Source organism: Chaetodon auriga, chromosome 4, assembly GCF_051107435.1.
Source record: "Chaetodon auriga isolate fChaAug3 chromosome 4, fChaAug3.hap1, whole genome shotgun sequence".
NCBI lineage: Eukaryota > Metazoa > Chordata > Actinopteri > Chaetodontiformes > Chaetodontidae > Chaetodon > Chaetodon auriga.
In genome coordinates, this window is record NC_135077.1 from 17,772,612 (window position 1) to 17,784,761 (window position 12,150).

Consider the following 12,150-nt stretch of genomic DNA (forward strand, 5'->3'; position numbering starts at 1 on the left):
ATTAAATGCATCTTCAGTTTTGTGTGTGTGTCTCACCGGGGCTCTGTGCCGTCTCAGTATTATCAGGGCCCGGTATGGGAACCCTGCGCGTCGGGGTCGGGGGGTCAGCTTGTGCCTTCCTCAGGGTGACTGTGGATGGTTTGGGTGAGACCGGCGGCTTCAGAGACTTCCTCGCCTCCATCCACTCACAGCTCTCTCTGGCGGTCTCCGTCCTGTCAGAGACCTCGGACACCGGCCTCCGCCTGAGGACCACGCCGCCGTTCTGCTGCGGCTCGCCTCCGTTTTTCCGGCTACTATCCGTTTGACTACTGGGAGAGTCTAACTGGTTATTGCTTTGAAGGACGCCTTGTGTGTGCTCAGACGTGCGTGGTCTCCTGCGTATGGTGTCAGTACCGGTCGACATGGTAACAACAGTGGTCGTCACGGACGCGGGTGCTTCGGAGTCTGTCGCCAGGGGGCGTGGCCTCCTTCGGAGTGTCGCCGTGCCATCTGAGATCTCCGATGCTGAGGAGACCACGATGGAGCGGGGCCGGGGCTCTGGTCGCTGCTGGGCTGGTTGCCGAGGTGACAGTTCGAGCTGATCACCGGGGAGGCCTTCTGGTCCACTGATGGTCCTGCGCCGACTTAAGACGTCATCATCCTCAGAGCCAAGACCCCCGGCCCCCGCCTGGCGACGGAGTGTAGGCGGACTCACCTGGAGATCGTGATTGTTACACATGCATGCTGCTCATTTAAAAATGTGATTCTCAGCCAACACAAAGACACACCCACCTGCAGGTAGTTGGTGCTTCCTCCCAGATTCCTCGGCAGGGTTTTGGCTCCACTCACGATGGATGTTTCCAGCATAGCGGCGAGGCTGCGAACGCTCCCAGAAGCCCCCTCTGATCTCTCCAGGCCTGCTGAGCCCTGAGATCTTAAAGCTGATCCCAGGCTGCCGCAGTCGCTGGCTCGCCGCTCTCGATAGGTTGGCAGCCCTAGTAGCCCCTCCGTCTGTCCCTCGCCCTCCCCATCACCCCCGGTAATGGAAGAACAGGACCGTTTAGGTGGTGTCGGTGGCCGACCTTTCCGACGGGGACGAAGGGTGACGGACGATTGGCTGCGGTTAACAGTGACATCATTAGGGGCAGTATGTGCGGAGCTGCTGCGGCACACGGTGGCGTATCTAGAGTCCGATTCTGAGCCTATTAGACTGTGAGTTCTTCGTCGCTCTTCCTCCTCACTGGGCAGGCGGAGCAACGGTACTGACGAATCTGCCGCCACCTTGGTGGAGGGGCGCGGCCGAGCCCTGGGGGAGGCCTGCTGGGTGCGGGCATGTGGAGGGGTTTGCGGCGGGGTTTGTGTCGGAGTGTGGGGAGGGGTGTGTGAATGTGTGAGACCTGGGCGAGGTTTGGCCAGTGGGCTGGGGGCGCCGTCCCTCTGCTTCCTCACCTCCCTCCGGGGCTCCGAGCTGGTGCTGCCGCCTGGGCTGGATGGAGGTGTGGAGGGGCTCTGAGGAGGCTCAGACCTACTTTCTCCTCTCTGGAGCTCCTTCAGTCTCCTCACTCCCAACATCAACTTCTTCTGGTGGCCTGAGGGGAGTCGGGGTGTGGAGGAAAACTTATTGTCAGGTCGAAAGACATCGAAAACATATTTAGAAACCAAAGCTGGAAGAGAGTATCTGTTGTAATGGATGCATACATGCAACTGCAACTCTTTGATGGTGACCCCATCCTGCACAAGTAGGCATGATCATTACAGCTAACCCAGAGAATCCTGATCCCTGGGCTACGACCTGTACCAGGTCTCAGAACACTTGCTACAAGGCCATGAGGACTATAATTCAGGAAGAAGCCGAATAATAATTGAATTTGGTCATTATCTATAACCGGCTCTATCTCTGCTTGCTTTGTTATTAGATTAGATTAGATCAGATTTCTTTATTGTCCCATAGGGATATTTGTTGTCACATCAGACAGGTCAGTTTCTTCAGGCATGGTCAGATTTTGTATGACTCACATCACATTTACATTTTACATTTACATTTACATACATACAAACAACAGAACACATAAGCAACCACACACATGTACACATATCTTCTTCTCCTCTTCTCCTCCACATACATACATACAAAGACGCCATTTAAACATTCACTTACACCTACATACATATACAAATGAAGGGTCGGGGGTGGTTATGGTAATTGTCAGAGGAATTTGTTCAGTGCAGTGATTGCTGTGGGAACAAAACTTTTTTTGAAGTGTGCTTTTTTCCAGTCCAGTGTTCTGTATCTGCGGCCAGATGGGAGAAGGGTGAAGAACCGGTTCAGAGGGTGGTCAGGGCTGCTTGCTATTGTGCGGGCTAGGCGTGTGATGGCTTTTTCATTTGCATCAGTGAGGCTGGGGGTAGGGAGGTGTATTATCTTGGATGCTAAATTGGAGATTTTAATGAGCTTGTTCTTGCTGGTGACAGTTAGTATGTTGAAGAAACAGGGGGAGCAGTAAAGTAGAAGGGGTTGGATGATGCTCTTGTATAGTAGCAGAAGGAGGTGGGGGGCAACAGACAGTGATTTTAGTTTGCGTATGATGTACAGTCTCTGATGTGCACGTTTCTGTATAATGGTGGCATGTTCATTGAATTGTAGCTTATTGTCAATTGTGAGTCCAAGGTATTTGAAGGTACTGACCTGTTCGACTGGCTGACCATTGATGGAGATGTGAGTAAGTCCGGAGAGTGGTTTGGATGCATGAATGACCAGTTCTTTTGTTTTATCGACATTGAGTTGAAGGTAGTTGTCAGAGCACCATTGTGCAAAATCATGTAGTTTTATTTCCCATCTTAATAATGTAGCCACATCTTACCGAGCTTAGTGATGCCAATCTCTTGCAGATCCTCAAGGCTGATGTCAGAGATGAAGTCAATGTTTTCGTACCCGTTCTGCACCAGAACCTGATAGTACTGACTAAGACCCAGGTGAGACAGCCAGTCCGCCAGATTGGCCTGAAACACACACAGAGACACACAAACTTGGGCATGATGTTAAAAAGCTTGTGCACAGGTTACAGGATGCAGAGTCCTGCATTCTGCTGCATGTGTGTTTGCTTTGGTGCGTGCAGCCACCAAAACTCAACATCTTCCTTTTTTCTACTCGGTATAGAACACGTGAGAGCCTTACAGGCTTGTGGTCTGGCAGCCAGTCTGTGGAAGGCAGCTTGCTGATCTCTGACGTTAACTTCTTTCGATGTCCAGGCTTCATGACCCCAATTGCCGTCAGGTCCTTCAACACAAAGCACACTTAGTCACATCAGGAATTCAGCACAGCTAAGGTAGGTGTGTTTTTTTTCTTCTTTTAAATGTAAACAACTTTATGCACACGTTTGACATTTGTACATGAGCTGCGCGTGATGCGCCTTCAGGAATATTTTGCTTTGGATAATCTCTGATGAGTGTCCCCTGCCCTTAGGGGGTTTACGTCATACCACTGTGTCCGCTTCAATACACACACAAACACACACACACACACACACACACACACACACAGTGGCACCGAAAACACACTCAAGGACAAACACAGAGTAGCGTTTACAGCACAGGCTGGAGCACACGGCCATGTGTGAACACAGGTATGTAAATGAAGCAGACAGCGTATGAGAAGTGACTGGCTGAGGCTCAGGACTCACACCGGGGGGTCAGGTGACAGAGACAGGAGGGTCATGATGACATCATCCAGGTCAGTGGGGAGCTGATTTGAGAGCTGTGCTGGGGCGGAGCCTTGACAGACAAGGGGCGGGGCGTGAGGGGGTCAGGGGTCATGACCTTACCTCAGGGGTCATGCGGCTAATGGTGTCTAGATCATATCCCGCGGTGAGGAAGTGGGTGGTGTAGAACTGCAGCTGAAACTCACCCAGCCACGCCACTACTGCCTGCTTCTAGAACACAGAACACAGAACACTACTGCCTGCTTCTAGAAGAGTCCACAGGCTTCTTCTAGAGCAACAAACACAGACCTGTTCTAGAACACAGCATAGCAGCCTGCTCTAGAACACGGGAGAGAAGATTGTTCTAGAAAGCAGCACAGAACCTTCCATTGTGATCCCAAAGTGTAACTCTGCTCTACATCAAAATCTAGACAGTGTTTACCAGCAAGGAATGGAAACCTGTTCTGGAACACGTGATAGAGAGCTTGTCAGGTTGCCTTTAGCTTATAGAGCAATAACCCTGCAATATTTGCATAACGCCAGCACAAAGTCAAAGAATAAAACTGCATTAATTCATGCTCAAACACTGTTTCTGACACGCTGCTGCTAAACTATGCAGTAAGAGCACTTCGGAGTTTTCAGGGGTGATACATGGATTTGGCTGAATACACATCACTCCCAACAATGCTGCTTGTAATTCATAAGGTTTCATATAAATAAGACACACACCAGAGAACAAAGTAGGAACTGAGTGAAAATAAAGCATCCCCACTTACCCCTAGCGGTAATTAGCCACGCAGATTTATTTGAATAAGTTCTGAGATCCCTGCCGCTGAGACTTCTGCACCTCCCAGATACAGTGGAGGTAAATGGAAGTTCACTCATGCTGTTCATGACATTTGAAATGTGCTTTTTTCCAGAAATGGGAGAAGCATCAAATATGTTTGGCTGATTTCACAGACCACGCTGTCAACAGTTTTCTTTACGTTAACTATTTTCTACTGAAAGCAAAAATAGAGAAAAACTGTTCTGAGCGAGGGCTGTGGATTATAAACTGAGCGTAAACACTTCTGTCTCTAGGTGGAGTTTTTCAGTTTTATCACCACAATTAAATTTAGTTTCACATGTATTGCGTATGTAGTGACGGTAGGAGTCTCAGAGGTGGAGATCTCGAAAATACAAGTGAAACTGAACCTACCAGTGTGGCTAACAGCTGCCACCACTGGGACCACTCACGGCCTAAATAACCTAGCAGGTCTTACTGTGATTGTTGATCTGATCAAATCGAAGAGAAACGCATGTGGAGCCACAGAATCAACACCTCTTTCCTGCTCTCTAGACACCACTATGTACCACAGAGGGTAAGTGGGAAACACTTTGGGTTGACTCATTTTTTTAACCAATGGCATCCATGCTGTGTGTGTATTGTGAATGAATTTACTGTCAAAGAATGTTGAATGAGATTCAACCAATGAGGACACACTAAGACACACTGCTGTCACCTGCCAAACAGTAATCACTTGACTCTAGAACACACACAGAGTTCCACCCTCGGCCTCACAGAACACACAGTGCTGCTGGCAGGTTCTAGACCAGAGCGGTAGCATGTGGATGCCTGGTGTCTCAGTGTGGTGTGAGGACGTGTGTGTGTGTGTGTGTTGGAAGGGTGGGGAACAGACGGCAAGACAGCGACTGACTCCTCGATGTGTCTGTCACTCTGCCTGTCTCCATGGGGACACACTTGCATGTCACCCTGGCAGGTACCTCGCAGTGCCACCGAACCAACCCTTACAGATGACTTTCTGTCAAACCAGAGTGCTGGTTGAGAAGAAACCGGAGCAAGAGAAAGAGGAGACCCCAGAGTGAACCAATCTGCCATCCAAAAACTCACTTTCCCATCATCCTCCTCTGCCTTCCGCTCAAACGACCGCTGTTCATGAACCGTGCAGCTGGAGGAGCCTTGACGTAGAAGACGAAAGGGAAAGAAAAAAGAAGGAAAAAAAAGGATTAATATGTTACTTTTAGCAGCAAAGGACCATTTTTAAATTAATAACAACATTTTTTAAAAACAAGCTCGAACCCATCCAGAATGTACCTCCATCAGTACACCTTTCAAGGGTCGAGGAAGAACCCGTTAAATTTTGGGAAGGATCCGAATCAGTTTTTGCTTCTGTTACCGTTTCAAGATGAGGCACAATAAATGCCATACACCTTAAAATCCAGCAGATGGTGGTTATGTTCAACAGTGACAAAACATACGATGACTCCGTACAGTCGTTACGGAGCGCTCAGGGACGGTGGAGAATATTTAATTTATTTAAAGTCAATAGACATTCGCCGTTTTAAGTCAATTATTAGTTATTTGTGCTTAATTACTTAAGAAATGAACAGCTTCTTATGAACTGTCTGTTCTAGGGAATTATTAGGAAATGAAAACAGGACATTGTTTCTTAATTGTTTGTTTCTTAAAACACTGCAAAGCCAGGAAATGGTGTTATCTTGCGATCAAGCCTTTGAAAGTGAGAAGCTGGAATAATGTAATGGAATCAGGCTTATATTGCCTGTGTGCTCCCTCATAATAATCTTGGTAATAGCCTCCATGCTTGGCCGGCTTTGTGGTGTTGTTTTAACACTACACTTCCCACACATCACTTAAACCAGGAGAAGGACAGCAGATTAAAATATGCTAATTTCTATGCTTTCACAAAGTGAGATGAGTAATCAACTCTGACTGCAAGCACATTGCCCAAATTTGAGAAGGATGCCTGAGGCATCATATAAATGTCTGTAGAATACACTGTGTGTGTATAAGAACACATTAAACATGTTTTACTGGCACATTGTGAATGTGCTGCTTTCCATAGCGCCGAGCAAATACTTGACCGATGACGAACGTGCAGCTACAGCCACGTAAACTTGTAAACACCTTGTCAGGAATGAAGTGTGCAAGTTAGAAGTAGGCCCTGATCCAACACAGTTATTAATTCTAATCCTTCACTGACTGCAGTGGTAAATACATGATAGCAAAACCTGCCTCCAAACTTGAAGAATTGTCATTATTTGCCGAGTGTCATGTGATTTCGAGCAGATTTATTGGCTTCTATTAGTGCTTTTGCGGTCTGTCTCCTCATCTATGGTGGCTGTTGCAGCTCAGGCTAATTACACAGTTTTATTATGCTTATTACAAGCAGCTAAATAGTAAAATGCACAAATTCCTCTGAGCCAAACAGGATTTACCCCAAGAAAGAGCCACCTGTCCCTGGCTGCTAAGAACAATGTTTTAGAGCAGCTTTTATAAATAAAGCATAACTTAAATTGCTATTATACAAGGATGCTGCTTGTGTCTGATATGAACAGACAGGTGGTCTTTAGAGGGCCAGGTTGACTAAAAGTGAAATGAAGAAATATGATTCATAAATGCAATAATTCAAACAAGCCCAGAGGCACTTGTTGTGCTGGTGAACATCATCTTTTTTAATTGTGATCTCTTTGCTGCAGACAGAATCATCAGATCAGTGGTATAAATTTTTGTATCAGCAAGTCAGGACAAGCTTTCTTACATCACCGCTGCACTCGTGACATGACAGATGACACAAATTATCACTACAAATGAAAACGGAGATATTGCTTTCATGCTGCAGTGTGTGCTTACTCGCTGACTGCTCCACAGACTGTGACTGCTCCAAGAGATGCTCCTTGGCTTTTACCGACTGGGACAGCACAGTGGCCAGGAGCTAAAAGACAAAAACACAGATAAATACGCTCATACACACACACGTGCAAACACATGCTCACACACACACACACACACACACGCTCAGAAAATGAAACATTTACTCAAGCATAATCATTCAAATCCCAGAGGTGCCTTGTGACTCAGCTCAGCGGACTAAGTGCACATATTACAGACTCAGACTCTGGCTTCCTCCTTCATTTCCTGCAGTTTACCAATGCAGCAGAAATAAACACTCCTTAAACTAGATGATGTCCCTCCAGCATGATATGGGGACACCATCCAGTTTGGCTCATTGCTGATTGAGAATTTTTAAGGCACTACCTAAAAATAGCGCAGAAAGCATACAAGAAAAAAAAAAATCAACAATCTGCACAGACAATGAAATGCACAAAGACACTTCACTATTTGGGCTCGAGCTGCGACGTTGTGCACAAAGGCATTAAAAGCTTTCTTTGAAATGTGAGTCCATGGTGCACTTATCAAGTTCAACTCATACAAATACTAAATACAACAGTATAATGTTGCAAAAATTGCAACTAAAATCAGTGTATCTGACACTGAGCCAATCACATTTGAGCTTATAGTACAGGATGACTCACTGTTGTGACTTTTCACTTTTCACACACGTATTTTCATCATTCTCTCATGATGTGGTGTGTGTATGAACGTGATGTGATGTTCATACACCTGGGCTGAGGTTAACACCTTATCTTAACAGATGCTGACACTAACAAAACTAATCTAAGACAAATTTAGAGAAGCTGAGATGCAAAAAGATAATCAGGGACAGATACAGAAGAGTTTAGCTGTTAACTGTTATCCAGACAGAAGCCAGCAGGCCACCGTCTTGATGCACCTGGCCTACTGTTGGTAAAACACGATGCCGATCTCTCCAACGGAAGAGCAAACCGTGCAGGAAACAGACCTGTGGTTAACTTGGTGAGTAGACTGGTGTTTGTTTCTTGAAATGTTTTGCTGTTTCCTAGAAACGACGTGCTTGTTGTTTTGTGAAGATCCAGCAGCAAAGTGCACATGCACGTAGAATAAATGAAAGGACTCTCTTACTTTGACCCCTTCGGCTTGTGCGTGCAGGCCTGGAGCGTTAAGGCCGTGTGTGTTGACTCCTGGCGTGGATGCCGGGTGTGGGCTGGGTGCAGGCGTGGTCAGAACATGCGTGTTTCCAGAGCTCTGCAAGCTGCTTGACGACCGAATGCTGCCGATGCTGCCCACACTGCCGCTGCGCTCACCACCTCCATGCACAAACGCACACGTTGCAGGATTATATAGAAAACATCCGTCAAATGCATAGTTTCACTTTGTTAAACGAAAACACCTGAGTTTACCTGCCAGCGGTTTGCGTAGCACCCAGATATCCTCACTGGTGCTGCTCTGCTGTCCCAGAGTCGGAGAGCCTTGAGGACTTGGCTCTGCAGTCCGCGAACCTGTCTCACACACACACACACACACACACACACACACACACACACACACACAGATACACAAGTTCTTATAACAAAAAAATGCAGTGACTAATCAGTAGCTACACAGACCCATATGTTAATGTGTTGAATGTAGTTTATTATAGTATAAGCAGTGAGTGTGTGTGAGTGTATTTATACTGCATGTACTTTATAATATATCTACTATACATTATATAGAGTATATAAACAGGTTTAAGTTTTCAATGAACGGCGTCAAACACTCACAAAGATACACTCCTCACTGACCTACACTTTCATAAACACATAATTACTCATTATGATTGCGCCCCTCTAAGAGCTGATCATTTTCAGACCCCCCAGATAGGTTCATCATTGTGTGCTTGTCTGCGCAATATTAACAAATATCACACTATTCAAGACACAATGATTTTATTTTAAATAACACATCCAATGACTGAAGTAAAATATCTATAAAATGATGAATGATGCCTCTCAGTTTTCTATAATGTGTTCAGTGTGTGAAGTGATATAAAAATGGTGTCTTAAATTTGAATATATCAGTTAAAGGGTCAGTTCACCCAAATGACAAAAAAAAGCTATTTGAGTACAATTGAAGTGAATAAATCAAATTAGACTGAATAGATTGTTCTTAAATCTGATAATCCATAGGTTTAGCAGTGTATGGTGTCCACTTTTTTTACCCTTTGAAACAATTTCTAATGAAATAATATGTCAGCAGAAATCAATTTTTGTCATTAGGGTGAACCGATCCTTTAATATATACGTACATAATTTACACACATTTACATACACACACACATATATGATATATATGTAGCTGCAGAGAAGTGCTGGAACAAGCAGAAAGCTCATATATTCTATATGTGGTCTCGTCACAGCGAGGAAAGGATTGTTATCTGTGGTTTAAAGTGATACTACAGTATGTACCTGTCTGACTCTGCTGCTCCTGAGAAGTGGAGAGAGGAGGAGGAGGAGGAGGAGGAGGAGTGGACAGAGGAGGAGTAGACAGAGAAGGAGGAGAGATGGGAAGAGGAACGTACCCAAAGGAGGAGAACCGAGGGAGGGACTGTGTGTTGGGGTGAGGGGGAGGAGGGGAAGGCAGATGCAGGGGGAGGACTTTGGAGGGGGGGTATGAGTGTCCGTTGACCGAGGCAATGGGACAGGGGTTGGGCCTGCGGAGCAGGAGGGTGTGGCACTGCTGGGAGGGGGAGTAACCTGGACACGAGCCAGGAGGAGGGAGGTGCAAAACAACAACAACAACACAACAACAACAACAACAACTCATCAGTCAACTTGAAACAAAAGAAATCTAATCAGATCTGAAAATATATAAAACAATAACTGATAAAAATCAAAATATGAGAAAAGAATACATCCATATATCCACAGGGAATATATCGTTATAAATTAAAATATAATACTTCACTATATCAATACAGCAAACAAACAATATGAACAGAAGCATCACAGTCTAGAGCAGGTTACAGGTTTATAAATTAGGGAGGGTGACAGAGGGAACACATATAGAGGAAGGAGGGAGGGAGGGACGGGGGTTGACAGCCAATAGGGGGCAGTATTTGATCAATGGAAATGATTGACAGGTTGGGAAAAACGGATGGGTGGCCTAAAGAGGCCGATGATGCTGCACTTAGCTACAACTAATGATCACCTATAGCTACAGAACAACTGCTGAATGTGATAGCACACACATCCTCCCACACACACACACACACATACACACACACACACAGCTGTGATGTGGGTGGTCACCTGCCCTCTTGATGACTTCCACCATGTTGGAGGGGAAGTAGCCCACACGGTCATTTCCTGTGCGGTTGTCGTGAATACAGCCTTTCCATCGGCCATCAGAGTGCTGCTCCAAAACCTGTTAACACACACATACAAAGATGAAATTATAACCTGTTTGCACTTTCAAAACAGTACCTGCTAAACATGAATCCATCATTATGTGTGTGTGCAAACTCCTCCCTAAGCTAGTTTTACAAAATTAGGTAAAACTTTACACATACCTGGCTCATAACCTTTGAAGAACGTGTAAATAAATTGCTTGGAAACGCCATTCAGTCAAAAGTAATGTGCTATGTGCTATGTACAGTAAACAGGAAGTCGCTGTAGCATCAGTAACATAACTGCCCAAAATTACATTTTTATGGGTAGAAAAAACATGTTTTGTTGGAGAAAATCACCTTTAGTAACATCAAACACCAACAACAATCTATGTGATTATGTGTAAAAAAAATGTGTTCCTCTTTAAGAATGAGCAGGATGTATCAGATTAAGTTAGCCTAACTAACGCTAACATCATGAGCTCAACGTATTGTAATTTGTGTTATTTTTGTAAAGTAATTTATAATTTTATTATTATTAAAGAGCACTTTACTAAGTATTATGTCAAATATATCAACCATATTCCATTTATGCTTCAGTCTAAATGCTTTATATATTAGCAAGCTAACATTAATTTTGTCAGTTACTTCAGCTAGCTACGTAGCAGTTACACCTTACTGGTTGTTATTTGTGGTAATACTCGTATTTAGTCACAACTAATCTCTATGTAAGAAGTAGTTTGTGTAGCACAATCCCATTTTAATTTAGAGATGTGTTAATCTCCATTTAGTAAATACTTAGCTACGTCATAATGAGGCTTTTGAACTGAGTAAATTTGGGGAAATGGCTCCGGGTATTTAACTGAAAGTTATGCTAAAGCTATTACTAGTGTTAAAAACTGCGTCTGTGTATCTGCATACATTAATAAAGACTATAATTAACTACATTGCATATTTTCTTCATTGACAGATGGATTTCAGTACACAGTCGTGCAGCGCTTTGAGAACAGGCTGTGTGTCAAATTTTGGGACGATTATTAGATCAATGTACCGTGATGATGTCTCCAGCTTTAATGTTGAGGCTGGTAAGGTCGTAGTTGTTGCAGTAATCCTTCAGGGCGCGCACCTGCATCGCAGCTGAAGCATCTACAACACAAGAGTTTAGTATCAGTGAACAACAGAGCTGAGTGGAGAAGGCAAGGAAGAGGAAGGCAGTGGGGGTCGGCTGCATGCACTGTTTGCTTCTCTGATGGTGCTGAATATATGGAGTCCTGTATTTTCACATCCATTTGCAATTAACAAAAAACTGCAAATATCTATATATGTATATCAAATACATATCACAGCAAATTAACCATTTTTAATAGCCTTATTAAAAAGCATGTGCATCAGTATTTGTGGCTCCAGCCCTCGCATTACTTGTGAGC

General features: G+C 44.7%; 1 protein-coding gene across 4 annotated transcripts in view; it reads right to left on the reverse strand.

Moving 5' to 3' along the window:
• Positions 1–12,150, reverse strand: part of LOC143319317 (uncharacterized) — a 30,795-nt gene that overhangs the window by 4,626 nt on the left and 14,019 nt on the right. Inside the window, exons 9-20 of one of the 4 annotated variants that reach the window (XM_076728183.1) lie at positions 11,775–11,869; positions 10,647–10,761; positions 9,804–10,091; positions 8,757–8,855; positions 8,479–8,663; positions 7,330–7,411; positions 5,569–5,636; positions 3,801–3,908; positions 3,155–3,256; positions 2,841–2,979; positions 772–1,568; positions 37–694 (exon numbers count right to left, since the gene is read on the reverse strand). In XM_076728183.1, the coding sequence (XP_076584298.1) occupies positions 37–694; positions 772–1,568; positions 2,841–2,979; positions 3,155–3,256; positions 3,801–3,908; positions 5,569–5,636; positions 7,330–7,411; positions 8,479–8,663; positions 8,757–8,855; positions 9,804–10,091; positions 10,647–10,761; positions 11,775–11,869 (2,736 nt within the window). The remainder of the gene's footprint in view (positions 1–36; positions 695–771; positions 1,569–2,840; positions 2,980–3,154; positions 3,257–3,800; positions 3,909–5,568; positions 5,637–7,329; positions 7,412–8,478; positions 8,664–8,756; positions 8,856–9,803; positions 10,092–10,646; positions 10,762–11,774; positions 11,870–12,150) is intronic. The other 3 variants (XM_076728184.1, XM_076728186.1, XM_076728187.1) reach the window with 3 other exon arrangements.